We start from the raw sequence: 23,094 nt of genomic DNA on the forward strand, positions 1-23,094 counted from the left end.
AGTCTGGGATTTTCAGATGTGCAGATGCAGCCTCACAGCTTAATTTCATGAAATAGCTTTGCTGGCAGAGGGAGAGGGGACGAACGCTGTGGCCCGCAGGACCTTTGCTTCTGCTTTAGCCTTTGGAGCAGTCTGCTGCAAAAACCACTGAAACTAATCAGATGTTTTTCTATTAAATTCAATGGCTTCTGGGTGAGAAACCAGCTCACTGATGTCTGAGCACTGCTCACTGGGCACTGCTGGTTTCCCATATAACTATGGTATGACTGCAGCCACCTTTAGAATTACATTTACCTGTGCAAGGTTATTAGAGGGAACAGCTTTTGTGTGAGAACAAGGCTGGAGGGTGGCTTATGCTTGAACTCTAATGTATTTTAGAATCCCTTTTGTAAAGATAAGGCATATCAGTGACATACTTTGTGAAGATAATACAGTTGTGGCTCAAAAGTGACATTAAATCCATATACTTCACACACAGCTCAGCTGGACGTGTCTGACACATTGTGCATGTGATGGGGACAGAGAGGAGCATCTCATCCTGTGGCCAGAGAAAAGCCACCAAGCTGGGGTACACCCCAGTGTGTGCTTGAGCGCCCTTGTGCCACCTCGTGCCATGGCCTGTCTCTTGTTCCAGGCCCCCTGAGCATCCCATTTCGCAGCCTCTGCTTGGCTCACATCCCCCTGTGCCATGCATCTGCCAGGACACTATAGAGACATTGGCTGTTAGCTCCCAGCCTCAGCTAAATGAGAAGGAAACACATGGGGAGCAGGGAACAGACAGGCACATGGTCACGTCCATGCTCCTGCACCTCTACCATGCCCAACACCAGTGAATAGAAAGAAAATAATTCTTTGCAATTAACAGGGTCCAATTTAACGGCACTTGCACATTTACTGTTCCCATGGACCAATGGGAAAAGAACCCTCTCTAAAATAAAGCCCTTGTACAGAGATGTTGGCACCCAGTCAGACCTTCTGGTATTTTCATTTCATCGCGTGCAGTGAATGTATGGTATGTGTGGGGTGGGTGTGGGTACATACCCAGGGGGTGTGTGCGTACATGACTATGTCTTGTGCATGGCTAAATATTTCTAATGTATGCAAACACATCAGGTCTGCAATTATTGTGATCTTAATAGTCCCCTGTTAAGAATCTGCACTAAAAAAGTACCTGTTTTAATAGTCTAGACCCTACGTTTTTAGCCTGACATCTCTGTGCTGTTCAGGAGCAGTAACAAAGGTCTCTGATGTACCAATACCCGGTGGCCATGAGGACACCAACAGCAATAACAAGGACTTTATTAAAAGAGGGCAGAGGCCATGGAACTGCACAGCGGAAGAACGCAAAGGGCCTGTGAAGATTTATTTTAATTGAACTGCTATAGCAGAAAGGTCATTATTGTTTTAAAGGGTGGGAAAAGTGTCCCAACTTTTAATCACATTAAAATAGCAGAATCTTTATTTTTTTTCATCTAACAGAAAGTCCATCTACTCTTCACTGCCAAGGAAAGCATAGTGAATCCCATTACGGGGCTGGGGACAGCCAGAGAGATGGGTAAAATGAAATACACTGTCGGAATACAACTTTATTCAGCCACTGACTAGTCATTTCAGCTTTATTTTTTGTTCTTAGGTCTTTGGAACAGATTAGGAGAAAGAGGTATACTTGTCTGGCTGGTTGTGCATGTGTTAGCAATATTTTTTTTTTTTTCCAAATCTCTTTGACATCTTACCTTGTTTAATGTTTTCAACTAACAAGCACAACAATGAGGGAGAATTAACTTTGTGTTTAGGAGGAAACGATATGGCCCAGCTGCCTCTGAAGACATTTTGGATGCCAGATTCACTCGGTGCTGAGCAGCTGCTTTGAATGGCAAAATGACTTTTGCTTTTCTCAGATTTAAGTGCAGTGCAGGAGAAACTGATGCAGGCACCTGCATCTCTCGCAGGTAGTCACGTAGCATGCAGAAACCTCTGCCAGATTGCATCATCTGACACAGGATTAAATAGAGGCCCCCCCAGCAAAGTAAATGATCTGTTATTTTTAAGACTGTCTCCTAATGATGACATATGGATGCTTTATGATTCAGTAGTTTCCCAGTGATCACATAGCCTTTGAAAGGGGATAAGCATCGATCATTTATGTGGGTACCGTATTGCGTTCTGTGATGTATGCAAGGAAGAAGAGAGAGCCAGCGCTATTGAAAATGCTGTTCACAAAGTCAGTAACTAAACTGTCAGAGCTGAACACATACAATTTGGGTAATTTCATTTTTCAGCTAAGGAAAGGTGCCACCTGTATTGTGAATCAAAGGAAACAGGGGACGTGGTGTATATGAAAAGGATGGTACACGATGGGACCCGCTGCTCCTACAAAGACGCTTACAGCATCTGTGTGCGGGGAGACTGCTTGGTAAGCTTCTGATGGCTTGTTTCAGAGCTTAGTATTGTGAAAACAATTTAAATGGTACCTTGAGTGTTTCCAAGAATGACTAAGTATAATAACACTTTGGGCAATAAGGAGATTTCATTAGGATTATTGTCACAATATTATGTGTGATATTCACAGTTGCCATCACATTGCATGTGACTCAATTCCAACAGTGCCTACCTACACAAGTAATATTTAATGCAGTATTTTAAGATGAACTATTACGATTAGCTTTCAATGAAAGCTTTTCCTGCTGAGGTTTAGTCGGGGTGGAATGTACGGTGAACTAGGAACATGCAGCAGCTTTCAAGGAAAGTGGTGTTAAGATATGGCTGACGTGCATTCTCTCAGTATTTGATCAAGCTATTTTTGAAAAATCAATGGCAGTTTCTCTAAGTTGGGATCTGCCGCAGGTCATCTTTCAATGGAACTAGCACTGGTGGAGGTGCTTATCCTCATATAGATGCCTGGATTCTCCTGGAATTTCAGCATCTGCTTTAAGATAAACTGAGGCTTAAGAGCTTTTCCTTAACCGTGCTGCTTTCCTTCAGTAAGAGGACCACTGATAAGCATAATATATAATCACCTGATTGACAGCTATTATAGGAATGGGAAGTATTATAAACCCTTTAGATGTTTATCTTCCAGGAAAATACTACAATTTGTACTTTGCTGAAGCGGAAGTCTGGGTTTTGATATCTGAAGTGAAGGCTCATTTGAATGAAAGTATGGATAAATGAGAATGATTTTTTTTTTCTCTTTTGTGCACAGAAAGTTGGGTGTGACAGGGTCATAGGGTCCACGAAGCAGGAAGATAAGTGTGGTGTTTGTGGAGGAGATAATTCCCACTGCAAAGTGGTGAAAGGAACATTTTCAAGGGTGCCAAAGAAACAAGGTTGGTGCATTCAGTGTGTTTTGTCCCAGGGCATTCAAGGTATTTTTGTTTGATCTCTTGTTTGATGGAAAGTATCAGAGCAATCACAAATCATTTACAGCATCACTAATTCCAATAAACTCTCTGGACTTTAAGATGTGTCTAGAATTTGAAAATAAGACTTTTGTCCAGTGGTCAGTTAAGTCTGCTGATATCAGGTACTGTGCATGCATAGAGGAGGGCTTCAGTGCTCCATGTTGGAGAGCTACAGACTTAGTTGTGCTGCTGATGTCACTCAGCTGCTGTCTGAGTCACCGGAGTGCTGCAATAATATGTCACCATCACTCACTGTCAGACAGGAGCCTGCATGGTCTCTCTCTGTGGGTGTGAATGGCATTCAAAGCCCATTTTAGTCTGAAGCAGAGTCTTTTGTTGATACTTAAGGCATTTTTATTGTGACCCAAAGTCCTTTGTCCCTGTTATGTTCCATCACCTGGCTCAGAAATAGGGATGGGAGTGACACTGGATTGGATTAAGCTTGCTGTAATACATCCTGCTTTTAAAAAATTATCAAAAAACCTTAGACAGACTCTTTCTGTTCGTGCCATACTAACCAGTTACTATCTTTTCGAATACTACAATAAAGGGCACATAAAGATGTTTGAAATTCCTGTTGGCGCGAGACATTTACTTATACAGGAAACAGACACCACCAGTCATAATCTCGGTAAGTATGTAACAAGTAGGAAAGTTTTCAGTCAGAATATTTTTTTTCTGCTGTTTATTTTTGTCTCTGGAGCCTGACAATGTGTTTATGCATTCGTTTACCCATTATCCTCCCACACCACATACCTCCTTGAAGTCTGTTAAATAAGGAAACTTGTTTGGCAATTTGATTTCCCTGTGCTGTATTCCCTGGTGTCCTAGCCAGAAGGTCCCTGCATTGGCATGAACGTGCACGAAAGCTTCTGGAAGAGGAGCTGAATTACATTATGGGGTGCAATGCATTACCTTTGTGTGCATCTCTCGTAACGTGCTTCCTGTCCTCAGTCATTTCCCAGCTACATCCAAATCCATTTCAGATTCTGCCCCATGGCTAACAGTATTGACGCAAGGCTGCCCGATCAATCCCGCAGCTTAGAAAGTAATTGAAATCCGCTCCTTGCGGTGCCCTGTAATCAATGCGAAGCAGTGTCTCATAGGCTGTTATTAATTGGAAGTAAATTCATAGTGAATAGCCTGCTAATTGTATCGTGAGTCATCCCAACTTCCCACCGGCGAACGCTTCCCTTGCTGCTCGGTGCTGCCTGGCCCTGGGGATCAGGAGGGCGATCGCTTGCCGGGGCAGACCAGGTTTTTCTTTCAGCGTGGGGCAGGCGAAGCACAGGGGGCACGAACAGCTTGCTTTCTGTCGAGACCAGTGCTGAGGGAGCAGCGTGCTCGGGTAGCTGCTAGAGAGAGAAGGCAGTGAAAATCTGGTATTAAATAGCAAACAGTCCCTGCTTCTTCTAATGAGGGGAGCAAATTTTCCATCCTGGGAGAAAACCAAGAGTGCTAATACGAAGGTGGCTGAAGTCTGTCCAGGTGAAGGGTGGGGAGAACTGATGACAGTTGAACCAGAGGAATTGGGCACGGTGTGCAATGGCAGGTGCCTGCAAAGCAACAGGACCTTAAGCAGGGCTGTGTCGGTGTCAGGGCTGGATTTGAGCAGGAGAATTAATATGTTTTCTAGCATCTCTCTCTTGCTGTGGGGACCCGCTGGGGGTTAGCCTTTCTCTCACAGAGCAGTAACAGCCCCCTGAGCTTGTGAAAGAGCTGAGTAGCTGTGGGACCCCCACTGGCTCTCAAATTGGCTCAGATTCGGCCAGTGGATTCAGAAGTTGTTAGCTGGGAGCAGGCAGATGGATGCACGCGGTGCAGTCGTGCTGGCCTCATTTCTCTGGCAAGGCAGGCTATGAAAAGGGAAAAAAAAGGACGATTGATGTTTCTGGAGCTGAGCAGGAAAGCACTGGGAGTTCAGTGAAACACCTGAAAAAGTCTTTCCAGACCCGTGAGGGAACAGGGGGAAAAAGCACACTGGTCTTTTCTGCTTCGCCCACTGGGACAAGAGCAGAACAAAACTTGAGATGAGAAGCAAAACCTCTGGTATTCACTTTTCTTATGTCGTTCCTAGCAATTAAAAATCGTGAAACAGGAAAATTCATTCTAAGTGAAGACAACTATGTGCCAGACTCTAAAGTATTTATTGACATGGGTGTGGAGTGGGAATATCGGAATGACGATGATAGAGAAACTGTGCAGACCATGGGTCCGCTGCGTAATGGGATAGTTATTCTGGTAAGTCAAATGAGAAACATCTTCCATGGAACACAACGTCAGGGTTACAGAGCCATAATGCACTATAATATATTTTAGATTCCTCTTGTGAGTTACAAGAAGGCATCTGCTTCAATTATAAGACAATAGAAGATGTATTTTAATTCCTTTCTCCTAATTCATTGCTCTGTACAAGACTTGTTATAACTTGGGGTTATGTGTTGAGCAACCAGCTCTCACGATCCATGATTTCCTGGGGATGGCCCAGCAAATGGCCACTGTGTAGACTCTCCAGCTTACTTATCCTATCTGACATGTAAACATTAGTTAAAAAAAAGGTCAAAAAGGTTCGTATCAGATAGGTCTAATAGCTCCTCCTCCCATCCATGTTTTGAAAATTATCCTGCAAAGGCAGATGCAGGATTCTTGTGCTTCCAGGCTCCCTTTGTGGGGTCACAGCCAGTTCTGCACTTCCCAGACTCACCCGACTATATTCCTTTTTCATTGCAAAACAGCAAACAATAGACTGCAATGAGGAAGGGTAGATTGATTCAGAATCCCTCTGAAAGCAGCTGTAATGTGTTGATCTACACCAGCTGAACGTCAAAGGAGGAATAAATACTGTGTTTTCAAAGGACCAACATTTTGCACTTTATTTATATTGAGTTCCATTTTCTTGCATTTGTCTTAGTGCAGTGTAATAGCAAAAACTCTTTCTAAATAGTTTACATTTGTCAGAATTAAGTAATAAGCTTCATGGAATTCCCAGGATTATCCTAAGATTTGTGTTTTATCAAAAATAAACACAATTTTTTTCACTGCTTTGAATCATCTGTGCATTTGAATTTGCCTTGTCTTTCAGTGGAACTATCCATTATCATTTTAGTACGACATTTCCTTCCTTTATGATGGGATATGGAAAAAATTTAGTATCATGAAGTCAGTCCAGTGCTGGCAAGAAAAATCAGTCTAAATCAACAACAGTCTTTCTTATTATGCAGTGTAGAAACTCTGTGTCATAAGGATACAGATACTTTTTCATCAGGGAAAAAAAATATGTGTTGAGTGAAGCTAAAAGGTTTAAATCCCTTCAGGGATGTTTTTACATCTGAGCCATGATGATTGCTATTTCATGTCATCTCACATAGCTTCTGATATCAGTCTTTCATATCTTTTTTCCCTGCATCTGTTTTGCTTACTAGGTGATTCCTCATGGTAGTGCCAAGATATCTTTGACTTACAAGTACATGATCCATGAAGATTCCTTGAATGTCGATAACAATAATGTTTTGGAAGAGGACTCAGTGTCATATGAATGGGCTTTGAAGAAATGGTCCCAGTGTTCAAAACCTTGTGGAGGAGGTAAAAACAAAAGCCCAGAGCATTCAAAATTGATTAAAACTGAAAGAAGGAACACAACGTGTGGGATTGCCGCAAGACATTAGGGAGACCAGGAGCATGGGAGGGTTTTATTTAAGTTAAGAAAGAGATGAATAAATAGCAAATGGAGTTAAAAATCTGACTTAGATGGTTTGAGGCACAGATCTGGGGTGGCTCATTTCCAATTTATGTTTATGAAACTGAAAAATTGTACAAATGTGCAAGATTTGGATGCGGGTCTCCACGCTGCGAGGGTGGCAAACCTCAAGGTGTCGCGGGGCAGCCCTTTGTGAAGCTGCATCCTGTGATGGGGACCCCGGCTTTAGGGGCAGGGGTGTACCCTGGTGCTGTTCACCAGGCTGGTGGTCAGGCTGCAGCGCCGAGTGTGGCTGTGCAGGTTTGCAGAAAGTTTTTGAAATGCTAGATGTTGTTTTTCTCATAATAGCCTGTAGTGAAAAATAAAGGGGATGAGTAATTCTGGGTGCTACATCTACCTGAGTAAGTGTTTATTCAGTGCAATTTACAGTTCCTTTTGTAGCATGTTCACCTTTAGTTCCATTTGCAACCTTTGACAGCGTGTGTGCTGTTTGTTTGAAACTTAAGTCCTGGGTAAGATCTACCAGTACTGAAAATAAGAGGAGTGTCTTTCTTCAGGCTACCAATTCACTAAATACGGCTGCCGGAGGAAGACAGACCACAAGATGGTTCATCGGAGTTTCTGCGAGCTGATCCCAAAGCCTAAGCCCATACGCAGGGTGTGCAACCTCCAGGAGTGCTCCCAGCCCATGTAAGCATCACTCCCCGGCGACAGCTGCAGTAGGCATGGTACCCAGCTTCACCTCCATTCACTCACCATCATTACAGAGACGAAGGGCTGTGGGGATGTGATGCTATGCTCTGCTTGTAGAAATACTGTCTCTGGGACTGCTGGTTCCTATTACTTCTGAAATATGTTGGATTAGAAAAGAAGTGCCGTCTTGGTCCAGACATTTGTGTTCAGGCCATCCTGAGGTAATAAAAAATAGACATAAATTCAGTTTATGCCAGTTGATTTTACACACTGTGAGTTAACCATGTAAGAACAAATTTACAGAGTGCAACATAAGAAAAACCAATGTCATGCAGCCTCTCAAATCCAAGTCTTCCTGAAGTTCACAGTGTATTTTTGGACATGTAAACACAAGGAAAAATATTTGACCTGTTAGATTTCTCTGGCTGCCCTGATACAGAGTGGTAAGCCTGTTGTACCTTCATCGTTGCTATACATAGTTATCAAGTGTTATAAATATTTTAATTCACATTTTCCAGGTATGTTTTTTTGACTGGCAGCAGGTTACTCCTGTCACATGTAGCACTCGTATATTTTCGTGTTGCTACTGCAAGAAGTATGTTGATCCCAGCTTTTACCTCTGGGGATCAAGTCTAGATTCTAGGAAACAGAGCAAATAAGTAGAACATATCACACAATATTTCCTAAATTCCTTTCAAAAAAGATTTGAAAGAAAGAAAGGTCAAGAAACTGTGCCCCATAAACTCAGCATGGGTCAAGTTTTAACATTTATTTATTGGAAAACCGAAGTAATGGCCTAACTGTATCTCAGGCTCTCTGGGAAGGACTGTATTCTCCTTTCAGCTGCAAATATAATTGGGCCCAGGTACCACAAAGACTCAATAGGATCCTAAATTGTACTTGGATTCCTGAATGTTTCAGTCACCTCTGTTTCCATAGAATGGCATCAGAGCATTTTGCACTTGTACATAGCAGAGGCAATTATTTAAGAGACTTTATGAAGCTCCTACTACACCCACTACACTAATATGCTGCTGCTTCATTCCTGGGAAAAAAATCATTTTTGTTTCAGAAATCACCTCAGGATTCATGGCTTTGTGCTCCACAGTACTTGCCTTCCTCCACAGCTGTGTAATTTCAATAGGATACAAAGAGAAAGCGGGGTGAAATTGCCTCTTTGCTTTTTAACTCAAGCGTTTAGTGCGTTGCCTTGTGGCCATGCTGTTTCTTGACTATTTCTAAAGCCAGGGGTTTATGAGTACTTTAGGACAATTGCTTCAAACTGAAGATACTTCCTCAGACTATATATATTTTTTTGGTTAAGTTTATCCTATGAATACGGTTTACATTGAACAATATTTCTTTCTTGCAGATCTTTGCATTCTGTAAATATTTATAGACTGTTGCATATCTTCACTTACTTGTTTATAACCAAGCTTCCAGTAGTGTACATAAATTTCCTTTGGTCCTGTCTCTCCTTGTTGCTCTTCTCTAAGATCCTTATAATTTGTAGCTGTAATTCTTGAGCCAGTTTGGATGATCAGAATTTTCAACTGTGCCACATTACAAACCATACGTTTCATTTTTCAGTGGGCAAACTGATTTATGAACTCATATTATGAGGACATTATGAACTCAAACCTTCTGGTTTTCAGTGGAGTGTTGCCTTCCCCAAACCCAAACATTTATGATACTGAGGACCCCAATGTGCCCAAGTTCAGCCCACACAGCACTGACGGTGTAGCTGGGGGGGCCAGTACTTCTGCAGGTGGTGTCTGGCATGACCAGGAATGTGGTCCGTGGGGTATCCAGATACAGCTCAGATGTTTTGGATTCACTTCTGTGGGAACTAGCTGTGGGGATGCCTGGTACATGCTACATTACATGTACATTACAGTTCATGTGCCAAGACCTGCGAAGCTCAGCAGCACCCTTGGGTGGCTGCTTTTGACATAAAAACTGCCGTATTTTTATGTGCAGTCTTGGAGGGGCCAGCTTAAAATCAAAGCAAATGAAGCAAAGTAAGAATAGTGCTTATCTCAGAGATAATGAGAAAGAGTAATTTTAAAGATCTGGGTCTTATTACTGATTTTTCAGGGACACGGTCAAATAACCCTCATCATAACCCATTACGGTTTTTCATATTTTCCTCTTTTTCCATATCAGAACTAGTTTTACATCTTGTGTTTAAGAGTTACAGATCAACAGACAGAATTTTCTCAACTTATTCTTTTTTTTGCTAACGCAGATGGGTTACAGGAGAATGGGAGCCTTGCAGCAAAAGTTGTGGGAAAACAGGATATCAGGTACGATCTGTCCGCTGTATCCAGCCCCTCCACGATAATACAAACCGGTCTGTTCATACCAAGTACTGCAACAACGACCGTCCAGAAGGCAGGAGGCCTTGCAACCGGGAGCTTTGCCCAGCGCAGTGGAGAATAGGACCCTGGTCACAGGTCAGTCTCTTTTCAGAGGTCTCAAGCAATGAATTTTTAAAATGCAGGGGAAAAAATCCTGGCATTTGTTCTGTGCTTTCTATTCAAACACATTGACACAATAAATACCTGCACAGGGGATGTATTGCTTCTACCGCTCCTAATGCCACAGAAAGTGAGTTAGATGGAGAGATGGTGGTAGTAGAACAGCAGTAAAGCCATCCTGCAGTGGTGCTGGCTGGCTGACCTACACCCTGTGAGCCACCCACGTAAGATGTCAGCATCAGGAAAGCTGACTTCTACCTGCTCTTTATGCTGCTTACAGTCATTCACCTGTTGACTTACGCTGAGAGAAGGGAAGTTAATTCTTTTATTGCTGTTTTATTTTCTTTCAAGTAAAGAAGACTTCAAAGTCTTCAGACCCTGTGATTAAGGGCACCTAAGGAAGTTAGGCACCAACACTTGTGGAGATTCAAAGGTGTGAGCATCTTCAATGTAAAGGCCTTCAGCAGATTTAGCTGCTCATCCTCATAAGGTTCTGTCCATAACCCGAAGGACAAAGTTTTTCGCCTAGTTTACTATGGAAATACAGAGCATCTATACATAAACCTTTCTAGTTTGCCATTGCTTTGGGCAAAACAGGATTCAGTCACTCTCATAACAAGTGTCAGGAGCTGGGCTTTTTCTGCATTCCATCCCTGGCTCTTTGGCTAACTCATTATGTGAGCAAGAAATGCAATGTTGCTGTCCTTTCTTGCTGAAGTATTTACTAAAGCAGTAAGAAGTTCCACCTATTCATATTTGCAAGTCTTTGCAGTCATCAAAAGGCAGGAAATGTGAGTAGAATATTGCAACATGGAATTGTTCTTATAATTTTGATATGCTGGATCCTTCCAGTTCACCTCAGCGTTTCTCCATTAAATTGTTCAAAAAGCATGGCTGCATTTGGAGAAACATTTTATTTTGGAACTGTACCATGCAAATAAGCACAAACAATTTTTATCCCCACTGGGTTGAATAGGTGTCACGTGCCATCCCTGGTGCACGCCGTGAATAGAGGCCTCACGTTTACAGTTGATATTTCATTGCTCAAGCTTTTTCTGGGAGTGTGTCACGGTTACTGGCATAGCAGAGAAAGCAGTGGTTCTCCCTCTTGCTTAGGTTCTGTGGTGGTTCAAAGAACGTACCGTCTCGGCTCAAATCAAGGGCAGTGGTTTAAAATTTAAAAGCTAATTTCTAACCTGTTGTTTCCAAAGGGTGGCTGGGGCTCTAACGGGTACATCTCCTTCCAGTGCTCTGTCAGCTGCGGCAATGGCACGCAGGATCGCCCGGTCCTGTGCCGGACCAGGGACAACGCTATCGGCCTTTGTAAAGAAAATAAACCAGAGACAGTACGGATTTGCAGACTACCTCCATGTCCAAGTAAGTGCTTGACTTCTCTAGCATATGTTACTTGCTGAAAAAAGGTTATGTTGATTGTACTTGTTTGAAATGCCTTAGTCGGGTTTATACTTGTGTGCTACATCTGCCTGGGATGGTGGTTCTCCATAGCCCCGGTTTTAAGCAGGCTTTCTGAATGTAGCGCTGTTGTGTGGCCGATGGGCTTCTTGGGCACGTGCTTGTTCTCTTCACACGGTGCGGAGCGCCGCTTGCCCCAGGGCAGCGTGGGCAGCTGGGGCGGACCTCAGCACAGCAGTGCTGGCTGGATCTGGCCAGCAGGTGACAGGTCCCTTGGGTGAGAAGCTCTGCCTGGGCCTGGCCCTGCACCCCTGAGACCTGCTGGGCTGGGCAAGAGGCTGCTGGGTTGTGGTTAATCAAAGGCAGCATGGACAAAGATGCCTCTTTGCTTTCCCCATCTTCAGCGAGATTACTTTCCATTCTGTCAAGCACAAGTTCTCTTCAGGGGTTATCTAACTCCATTTTTTTTAAAGTAGAATAAATTTGTTCCTACTTAATCCAGGAAACTAATGCCTTTATCCTTGTTAGCTTTTCAGCTGTGCAAATTATACTGGTGAGACTGTTTTACATATTCCTATTTAAGTAATTCATATTTTTCTTTCATTCCTCGTGTATTTCTCAGGGTTGCTTTTGATTCCTAATTAATTAGAACCAAGCTGTCAATTATAGTCTCCAAAACAAAGATTTTAAAGAGGCGTTGTAACTAAACCAGACGGGATGTATCTTAGGACATACTTAATGCTGCTGTGACAAGTGCTGCTGCAGAAGTGGCCTTCAGGCTATCTTGGGTGTTGTCAAGAGCTGGGCACAAGTTGTAGCAAACTGGCAAAAAAAAAAAAAACCAACCAGCAGCCTCTGCCTAAAAGTGCACAGCCCGGTCACAGTCCTTCCCCAGGCTCTCTGCCCTCGGAGCCCACTCACTCTCTTAGCTTATCCACTTCTGAGAGGTCAGCTACTTAATGCTAACGTATGTTGTGTTACATCTGTTTTTTTCCTCTATTCAAGGAAATGTTTCTGATCCTTCAAAGAAAACCTACATGATACAATGGCTGTCAAGACCTGATCCAGACTACCCCATCCAGAAAATATCTTCAAGTAAAAGACCCATTTATAACTCTGCCTTTGCCCTTAAATGCATGCCACACCGAATGTGGACTTTGCCTTTTGCTCTCTTCTTCTCTCTATGCGGAAAGTTCCCTTGACTTTGCGAAGTTTAAATCTTGGGCTGAATCTTTTTTTCACACCAGGCACTCGGTGCTCGGTGTCTTTCTTCTCTGGAGCTTGCGTAGCACTGGTGGTGGAGGTCTTGAAGTATTGGATGTGTGAAGTTGGATCTCCACAGTATGTTGCAGTCCTCTGAAAGGGAGCTGGGATCAGTTTGCTTGTTGCTTGGTGGTGGTGAAAAAAGGCTCTTACTGGTTCATGATGTTCAGTTTGATAGCAAAACTGAGAACTTATTGTGAATGTGATCACATCACAATAATGACACCTTGTAGTGCTAAAGTTCTCCTTTATCTAAAACCCCTAGATCTCATAACTCTCTAGTTTCAGTTCGCCGACAGGGTAGTCTGATGAGTGAAAGAACTTTTTCATTCCACTTTCCTTTGCGGTACCGTTGCTTTACTCACCCTTGCTACTCATTTTTTTATTCCTGACCCTCATATTTATGTTTGTAACCCGTGGAGGGCTCACTGGGAAGCAGAAGCTCAGTTTCTGTCGGTACTTTCCATGCTGCTATGACGCCGTCCGCTCTCGCCAAACTCCCGGTGGTGGTTTGAAATGTTTCTCCTTGAGAAAAGCTGCATTCCTTTTTCCCGTCGCACAATTTTTGCCAGTTTTGCGTACTTTCACTTTAGAAGCAAAACTGAAGCAGAACAGGCATGGTCCGTGCTGAAGGTTGCGTGGTGGTGTTTTCCTTAACCTGGCAGAGGCAATATGATGTTTTCATTGACTACGATGTCTCCAGCTGCTCAGCATGGAGCTGTTTATACTCATTGCATCTTTGGTCTTTTTTCACCATGTGCATGTCTGACTTGACTGGTGCGGTTGTATGTGTGTGTGTGTATGTATGCTCTATAGATGTGTCAACTGGCAAACATAACAGTGTGAACTACTACAGAATTACCTCAATTTTTATTGCTTTTTTTGCTTAGAAGAAGAATTTTAGAAAAATGCCTTAATGTTGAAATGTAAATGGCATTAATTTACCAGATCCAGCTTTAAATATAAACAGTACACTGGTACCTTCAGTTAATCTTCATATGGAGTGTTTTTACTTGAATGTTAACTATTAGAAGGCAGTAAATTTAATCCGAGGTTAATTTGCACAGTGCATATCCATATCTTCATCAAGACAGGATTGTGACCTGACTTACTGAAATTTAACTGGCATTCTTGCTTCACCTTCAGTGTTTGTGTTGAAGATTTGGAATTCACAAGTCATAAACCTGTTTGTGACAGTCAGTACCAATAGTAGAAGCGTATCAACTTTAAAATCGCAGTCTTGGAGCAAATTACTACCTTATTGCATTGCTCATATTTTTTGGAAAAGTGGCATTTTTGAATCTTTGGGTCGTCAACAGTGTAGCACTTCAAACTTGTCATTATCATGTGATCACATATTTAAATTTTGCTGTTAATATGACAATTTCCTGAAACATGTTAACAATTTACATGAAAAAGTGAAAAAGCAAAGACACGTATCTGGCACTGAATACTGTTATGTAAAATAATCGGTGTTTAACTGTATAAATATATTCATGACTGTTACCTTTAAATAGACAATGTTTAGTGATGTTTCAAGAGATGGGTGGCTATAGAGAATGGTGCAATAAGGTATCTGGGCATTGTGCACTATGTCTATATGCACTTTGGTTTATCAGGGATATTTTATTAGTGTTTTGTATGTATTTAACATAATATTAAAGATGTGCCAATTCAGTTTGCTTTTCAATATTTTTTTATGAGACTAATGTGTACCAAAGTGACTGTGAAACTGATTTATTTTTTTCTTACTGATGTTTTGAAGATATACTTCCAGTCTGTCATGCATACTGCAAGTAAAAATAAATGAAAGTTCAGCAAATCTGGATATTTTGGTTTGGATGGGGGATAAAAATTTCGTTCTCACATTCATAAATTACAGAGTTTATTTATATAACTTCTCAGATGTCACTAAACATATTACATAATGCAGTTTTATTTTCATGTATTTTTAAGCTTGACATTACGTATTTTTCATAGGAAAAAAAAGGCATTTTTCTAAAGGTGCTTTTAGGGATTCTTACAAAGCCAAGAACAGATCTGCCTTGTGGAAACTACATTTAAACATTCTATCTGTTGGCTTTTATTTTGCAAGCCATTTGGAGAAGCTTGCGTTAAGATCGTGTAACACAAGGCATAATATTCAAAGGGGGACTCTACATGGTATGTAAAAACATCTATAAAGCTGTATAGGCACATGCAGTCCTTTGTGTAGAGTTGTGCATGCAGACATGAACGGTTCCAGCTCTTAAAGACTGGCTTGAAAATGTCTCTAAAAGCAAGGCAGAGGTCTTAGGTTCCTGAGGAAGGAGTTGTTCTTTATTTCCAGCAGCAGCTGAGTTTAGCATTTGAAAAGTATGAAAATGAATTGACATGTTCAAAAATAGGAACCAGAATTTTGCTTTTCTGCAACAAATGCAACACCAATTGGGGCATAAATACAAGGCAGGGAAGGTGTTCCCGCCTTCTGCAGCCAGCACTAGCATTTTGAAGCAGCAGCAACAGTTAATTAGTTTATTTTAGACTGATATGTTTGCCAATTAAACACCTATAATGCCCTATTTTGTTAACTGAGGATGAGTGAAGAGGCAACACCTACACTTTCTGAGTTCACTTGGTATCTCTGAATCTGCTCTGGTTCTCTGCTTTGCTGTAAGGTTGCTGGCAGGGTAAGCCAGTGTTTGTAGCAGGGTGGTAAAATAAAGCTCCAGTAACACACCAACTAGAGCACGCTGTCTGCCATCGGGTACACTCTAAATAAAGGCAAGTAATTAGAGTTACTCATCCTTTACTGTAAGAGTAGATGGAAATGGAGTGAGAGCAGGGAGAGGATCAGAAGTGATTTCATCTCTGCCGCAGCTCTCTGGCCACAGAGAAAATGTTTTGTTACTGTTTATGCCAAGTGCTGGTCAGTCTGCCATTCCCCTCAGCCCTCTCCTCTCCTACAAGCCCTCTGACTCCTCCTGCTTTCAGTGTGGGCTGCATGTTGGGATTTTTCCTTCACTGCAATTGCTGATAGTTCCTGGCTCCATCACTGCAGCCTGGAGGCACAGGAGCTGCAGACGTGTGTGTAGGACAGGGGACAGGTAGCTTTCTCTCCAAGGACCCTGCTAACCCCTCACCATCCATCCGCTGCCAATCCATATGGTCCTCTACCTCCTCTAAGCAGAAATCACAAGGGCTTGAGTAATCTCTGAGTAGGCTTCTATTTATGTTTCTCAAACAATAATACAGTTTGACCAGTTCACCTTTAATGCCTAAGCCTACATTTTGCCACCTGTATTTCAGCATTATTGCAGTGCAGATTGTTGTAGCAGCTACTGACAGCTTAAAGCCTATCAATTATTGCTCGCTTTTTTATTTTTTATTACAGTTTTCCAGTCAGCGACACAAAAACTGGGACTTGTTACTGAGTCTCCCAGTCATTAATGGGCTGGCTTGCCTGCACCACACTGGTGGTTGTTCTGAAAATATCCGCTCCCTTCTAGCAGGAGGAGAGAAGCGTTATGATAAATGCACCGTTTTTCTCTCGACCAAGGGACATGCTCAGGCAATGCTTCTGTTTTCAGAATAGAGGTACCTGGCAAAAATATCACTCCAGTGGGAGATAGGTTACTTCTGAGAGTTACACGGTACACATCAAATTAAGCCTTGGCTTTCCTGAGACAGTCCAGCTAAATGCAAATTACCCTGACTGTGGTCAGTCACTGTTAGACTGCAGGAAAGCATTAAAGGGAGCGAAGAGGGGAAAAAAGATTTCTCAGTATACCTTGGTGACTTTCTGGGGGTTTAATGTAGCGTTAGCAACAACACAGTACTACTGGTGTGTTTTGAACTCTAAGCCAAGGCAGGAACACAGTTCGTCGTGGCTGCATGGTCTTCAAGGGTAGCACTTCCAGAGCGTGAAGCCAAACATTAGTGTTACGGTCTATAGCGTGGATGGGGCTGGTACAAACAGTTCAGAACAGCTTTTGCATCCCTTGAAGTGAGCTGAGTTTTCGGTTTAATACTAAACCTGCTTCTGCTTATAGAAGACTCATTTGACTGTTTCCCATCCCACTTTAAATACCAAACCCTCTGCCCACTGCCAAAGCTTCAGCTGTGTTTCTTTTTCTGATTAATTTGAAGATGCTCTTTATTTATCCGTTCCCTTTTTCTCTTTCAGAAGATCATTGTCAAGGAGACAAGTCAATGTTTTGTCGCATGGAAGTTCTCTCTCGTTACTGCTCGATTCCTGGTTACAATAAGCTGTGTTGCAAGTCCTGTAACATGTACAGCAATATAACAGAGGACAGCAATGTAACCGATTCTAACGTAAATAAGAATAATGTCATTGAGGAGGAGCACCTGACAACCCTCAGCCCTCCCACGGGAGTGTCCACCACGCAGTCTGCCACCAGCCCTCCTGTTTCCAAAACACGTGCACCTCCTTCCAATGCAACTGAGGAGCACCCAGAAATCAATGCAGTGGATGTTCCCTATAAAATCGATGGGCTGGATAATGAAGTATCACAGCACAACATCATTACACGGAGAAGGATACCTTACGAAAGGACAAGGAATCAAAGAATTCAGGAGCTGATTGCTGAGAAAAGGAAAAAAGAGACTCTTAGGAAAATAAACTAAAATGGAAATATGGCACAAACAATGTTTTTCTCTTATAGAGATGTTACTGACATCATACTATTGCCCATGTCGTAGAGACTAAAAATGGGGGGAAATCAAAGTGGTGCTATGGCAGAGATGCCGAATTCTCAAGCCTACTATAAATGGAAATGACAGATTGTTTCATAAGTGCTAATGGGAACACTTTGATGGCTAGGTTTACAGGGTATGGTAGAGTATTAGTGCAATATGATGACAGCCTTTCACTGAATCCAAACTGTAATACCTAGGCCAGGTTAGCAGGTTTCTTGTTTATGGGCTCTTGTAAGTCTTCCATGCCTGTGTAAAACTGCTTGGGAACAGTCATGGGAGTTACACTTAGGATGGAGGAAAACAGTCCCAAGACATAATAAATCCCTTTAACACTGACAAGCAGGTGGTCAGCAATCCTGTGATGCTTCTGTGCATTGCACAAACCCGGGCACTAACGCAGCCCCCGGTTCAGGAAGGTACTTGAGGACATGTCAGGCTCAGTTTAGCTGACTTTGGTAGAGCTGCTCCCGTGGTTACAGCTAGGCATGTGCTTACATAGCTTTCTTAACCGGTGCTGCATAAGAAAATATACAGAAAATTCTGTAGCCATATATATTGAGTAAATTAAAAAGTGGCAAACAGTAGTTTACGTATTTCCATACACAATTTCAAAGGATTCTCCTAAACTTTTGAAGACGTGCAAGACATTTAGTAGGGTAGATCCAGCCAACTTGGACTGACAACATCCTAATCTTTCTGTTTACAATAATCTGTATTTTTTTATAGTCTTTAAGTTCCTGTAATGCAACAGCCTCAGTGGGTTTTGTTGGTTGGTGCTTTTTTTATTGGTCTGATTTTTTTCCTACCCACATACTGCTTAACTTAAAGATGACTGGATTCTTGTTGCCTTTGGTGCTTTGTTAAGACAACATGTTTTTTTCTTCCGTAGGATGAGGTTATTTTGGAGGAAATAATTTTGTATTATCTTCCTTCCCTTAGGACAGCTTTATTGGTGCAGAAGTGAACGTTTGCTGTGCCCTTACATATGTCCGTACACACATACACACACACGTGTACTCACAGCACCGGGTCTGCTAGAAACTTTTTAAAATGTGTAACCTGACAACCCTTTGAGTACTTCCTTTCCCCTCAGGGTCATCATGGTTTTCATAAGTCATTTTGAATTCCTGGTTGGAGATCAGAAGATGAGTGCAGCTTGGCTCTCACACTGCAGAGACAGGAGCGTGGCTGGTTCCTGCTGCGGGTGGCACTTGAGCAGTTTTTCTCCTGTCTCCTGGCTTGGACTCCTCCATTTGTTTCCTCTTTGCTGGTAAGCCTCCTGCAGAGCCCGGGGCTTCCCTGAAATCCTTCTTTTACCGCTAGGTAGGTCTGATGGCTCCTAGATCAGATTTTCCAGTCTGAGAGTAAGATCTCATCCTCCAGCCTGAGCTGGTCTTAGCTTGCAGCAGTGCCAGTAACAAGCCTGTATGTACAGTCACATAATTATTGGAAATGCTCTGAGTTTCCAGCAATGTGTAACGTCTTTTGTGGCCTGGCTGCTGGCAAAGAGCTTCACAAGTATTGCAAGGTGAACCACAATGGGTTCTTGTGACCCTGCTTTCTGCCCTCGACCACCACAGCTGAATGAGCTGCCCAGTCTCCTCTTCCAAAGCAGCCAGTCCCGCTGGAAGGGAGGCGAGAGCCTGCAGGAGCAGCGGTCTTTGCAGCACTGAGATCTTGAACTGTCCGGGCCTGAACTGTGGCCAGAAGTCTTTGAAGGACAAGACCTGATTTAAGAAAAGTACTTTATGGAAATACTAGCCAAAGCAGAGGAAGAATGTTTTCAGCTGGTATGATGGCACTGAGCATCCCTCCTTACAGAGGACTGGGGTGATACGCTTGGGTGAGTGTTTAGGAGCAGCTCAGGTAGTTCAGGGATGGGAGTTATGCTGAAGACTATGAAGACTGGGAAGCATAATGGGTCTGGTAAAAGTCCAGAGCACTAGGAAACATCTGGGCCAAGCAGACGTGGCTGCAGATGTGAAAGCAGCAGCCAGCACAAGCAACAAAGTAATCTGTTCTGGTTTTGAAAAGTAAAACTAAAGCTCTGGTTTGGCTGGGGCAGTGGCAGGAGTCTCACCTCAGACTTTTTTAACTACTGAGACACTAAGCATTTTCCTGCAGTCAAAAGTTGCTTACCTTTAGTTGCCCATGTGGTAGCCCTTGCTCGCCCCAGCCCTGCTCCGTGGGCTGCCTGCTGTTAGGGAGCCACGACGCACAGGCAAGTCAGACGCTGGCCCCAGCAGCCTTGCGCCAAGGGATTTGTGGTGGCCTACAGACAGGACAAGTCTTAGTAACAGCGTAGGGGTCGGGTCACATCTGTGCAAAACAGAGCAATGTAGTAATGAGCACTGAAGGGAAAAAAACCCCACCATGCTATTTATGAGCAAGGAAGATGTGTCTAAGTCAACATCATTCCAGCTGCTGTGCCATGGGAGACAGCTGTAGCTGTGCTCCAGCCTGTAGACAGGGTATTTCTTGCCTTCCACATTTCCTTTACACAGATGTGGTTAGTGTAAAACTCATCTTTTCCCCTTCAATTTATTTGCCTGCTTTTAGCTCTGTCGACAATAAAAATAAACCACAACCTCCAGCTTTTTCATAGCCTGGAAGCACATCCAAGCATCCAGTAAACTTAGGAAAAACCCTTACAAACCCAAGGGTAGAGAGGGGTTGGGGGCTCAAAGTGCCGCAGGTGGGGAGGTAGAAGTTGGCTGCCTGGAGGGTACCGGGCTTACTCTGGGACTTTGTACAGAGACCCATTTCTCTGACCTCCAGAAGCCTGAGATAACCCATCTCATAGTTTCTGTTCTTAACTTCTGGAACGGGCTCAGTCCACCAGGCACCATAAAGCAACGCCAGGGGAGGACGTGCCCACAGCTCAGATGGTGCCTCACAAACAGCCTCTTCTGTCCAAAGGACTCTGAAGTTGAGTCCCAATGGCAAGTGGGGCAGGAATGTATTTGGTGCAACTTCAGGTAACCTTTCAGCAAACAGCAGAAGGAAAGGCCTGTTCCAGCATGGTGACCCAACATCTAAAAAAGGCCAGGGTGGTTCTGCACTGAGTATTTCCAGCCGTGTGTCCCAGCAGCCAGGACTGCTGTGGGCTGGGCAAGGCTGAGCTGCCGGGGCTCGCTCCGTCACATGCAGCACGGACACCCTGGCTGAACCTGCAAAGCTCAGAAACTTGACTGCTTTGCTCTTTCTCTAGAGTGAGTCAGTTTGCAATCTAACAAACCAAAAGTATTTTTCCAGGTAAGGTGGAAACTTCTGCTGCATCTTGGAGCAGGAGCAGTCTCCCAAAGGCTGGTGTGGTGCTGCGCTGGGGCTGGTGTTCGTTAGGGACCCGGCGCAATGCCTAGTGGCATCTGCATTTGAGAAGGGCTTGCTCCCTTCTCAGTCTCACCTTTTGGGAGATTTAATTTGGTTTATTTCTCCCTGGTTTTAATTCTACTGTCTAGCTGTTATTTGGGGAACACTGAAATGATATTTGAAGGAGCAGCTTCAGTCTAGGTGGCTCAAGACAGTGAGATGCTGATGGAAAGAGACTGACTGGTCCATCTCCTTACGGCACAGGGTCACCAGCTGCCTTCTCTTTACAGTCTTGCTGCATGAGGGGGGAAAAAAAGTCTCTTCAGACCAGGAAAGATGCCTTCTTTTCAAGCTGGCATGAATTTTTCAGAAGGTGAGGTTTTTTCAGCAGTTCCCCATGCTGGTCATTTCCTAAGGACATAGACCTCACTTCTACTGGAAAACAGAGCAAATCTCTATTGATAAAGAAAAAGCAGCCCAAGGGGTTTTGCTTTCAGCTGATCTTTGTTCCATGTCATGCAATGGAAATAGCGGTCGTTTTTTGGTTGGTTGAGCTTTGACAACTGTTCCGCTTTTTTCTACAATGCTATAATTGGGCAAGAGCATCATTGTAGTGTGTCTTCTGTAACCATTTTGCTGTTGCCCAGGTACTGCATTTTGAGACATAATGAGCAGAGTGGTATTTTGTTGTAACCTAAACCCCAGAAACTAAAGCAGATTTGTAAGTAAGTATATTCCTGCAGAGACCATCTCAGAGATCTGAGAGCTAAAGCGATGTGCTCCTGTTAAGCATTTTGTGATCTAACCGTGCAAGTACACAGCTTTGTAAATTGTCATTTTTCTGTTGGTTTAAACATAAAATTCAAGTGACAGCCCCTCATGAAAAAAAAAAAAAAAAGATCCCAAACCAATTCTGGTTCTCTTGGCTCCAATCTATCCAATCTACTGCCATTTTTTTCACCAACATTCCTTTAAAAATTTCCATAATCTGTTATGAATGCATCACTTTTTATATTCATATATCCATTCAATATTTAGTCTCACAACATCTCCATAGAATGCTTTCAGATATTTTGAGAATTCTAGAAATGGTGCTTTACCAGTACTCAAAGGGGTTTATGTTTTATTTTATTACGTAATGCATTTAATGTCTTATTTACTCACCTACAATGCACAGTATTAGCTATGTTCATCTGAGTATCTATATGCAACTTCCATTCACTTACATATGCCTTAACAGAAATTGCAATAAATAGCCATTTCTTGTATATTAAAAATGTATATACAAATTAGAATCTTTAATTTTATAATTTATTAAATTCAAATGTCTGTGTTCTTTTGCAAAGTGTTTGACTTTTCCCTGTGCTTTTTTCATTGAAGTAACATTATGCGGAGATGCTGGGTGAAGAAGAACCAGCATCTTCAGACTCAAAACCAATTCAGTTTCTAAAACTTGATCTTAATGAAGTGGAATTGGGATACACCTGCTGCCAAAGTCTTGCATCCTTGCTACAACATCCGTTATCCAAGGCCAAATATGAAGTCACTGGACCAAAACCTCAGTTGATAACGGCACAGAAATTAAACTCACTTAAACCTGCTTGAGGCTCTCAGCCTTTAAGTTCGGCTGAAATCCATCCTGGTCCGTGTATCATCTGCTTAAAAGGCTCAGGTATTTGGGCTTCTATTCAGGACTGATGGGCAAATTTCGCTTTGCATGTCCTATTGATAAAATAATTGCTCCTTTCCATGAAATTCTTTTGCATACATTTTCCTGCCATAACCTGCACCCTCACAGCCAAGTTTCCTTTAAAGCATAAATGAATCTCTCCCATCTAACTGAAGTTTGTTGCTTGAGGATTTGAAAAGTCCCCGCTTACCTTGATTATTCAGTTAGCACCATGCAGTGCATTCAATCCAGTGTGTTCTTTAACCAGGTAACGAACTACCTCAGCATTTTTAATATGGAAAAGACATTTACTTACTTAAATGCCCTGATAAAACAGTGGATTGGCTATAACCTGGGTTTCATTTACTGTGACAACTGATATAGTATCTAATTTCCAGCTGTGACAAGGGTGATTTTTTAATTCGCTTTTGCTTTCCCAACTGAAAGATTTTGGGATTTTTATAGCGG

At 42.7% G+C, this 23,094-nt stretch overlaps 1 protein-coding gene across 2 annotated transcripts in view; it reads left to right on the forward strand.

Annotated features, from left to right (window-relative positions):
• The window catches only part of ADAMTS2 (ADAM metallopeptidase with thrombospondin type 1 motif 2), a 261,886-nt gene extending 239,594 nt beyond the window's left edge, over positions 1-22,292 (forward strand). For both annotated transcript variants that reach the window (XM_055811750.1, XM_055811749.1), the window contains 10 exons: positions 2,280-2,413; positions 3,203-3,326; positions 3,952-4,032; positions 5,479-5,642; positions 6,824-6,983; positions 7,656-7,788; positions 10,040-10,247; positions 11,519-11,648; positions 12,690-12,779; positions 17,113-22,292. In XM_055811750.1, coding sequence (XP_055667725.1) covers positions 2,280-2,413; positions 3,203-3,326; positions 3,952-4,032; positions 5,479-5,642; positions 6,824-6,983; positions 7,656-7,788; positions 10,040-10,247; positions 11,519-11,648; positions 12,690-12,779; positions 17,113-17,573 — 1,685 coding nt within the window. In that variant the 3' untranslated portion in view covers positions 17,574-22,292. The remainder of the gene's footprint in view (positions 1-2,279; positions 2,414-3,202; positions 3,327-3,951; positions 4,033-5,478; positions 5,643-6,823; positions 6,984-7,655; positions 7,789-10,039; positions 10,248-11,518; positions 11,649-12,689; positions 12,780-17,112) is intronic.
• The last annotated feature ends 802 nt before the right edge of the window (positions 22,293-23,094 follow it).

Source organism: Falco peregrinus, chromosome 8 (genome assembly GCF_023634155.1).
Source record: "Falco peregrinus isolate bFalPer1 chromosome 8, bFalPer1.pri, whole genome shotgun sequence".
Taxonomy (NCBI): Eukaryota; Metazoa; Chordata; class Aves; order Falconiformes; family Falconidae; genus Falco; species Falco peregrinus.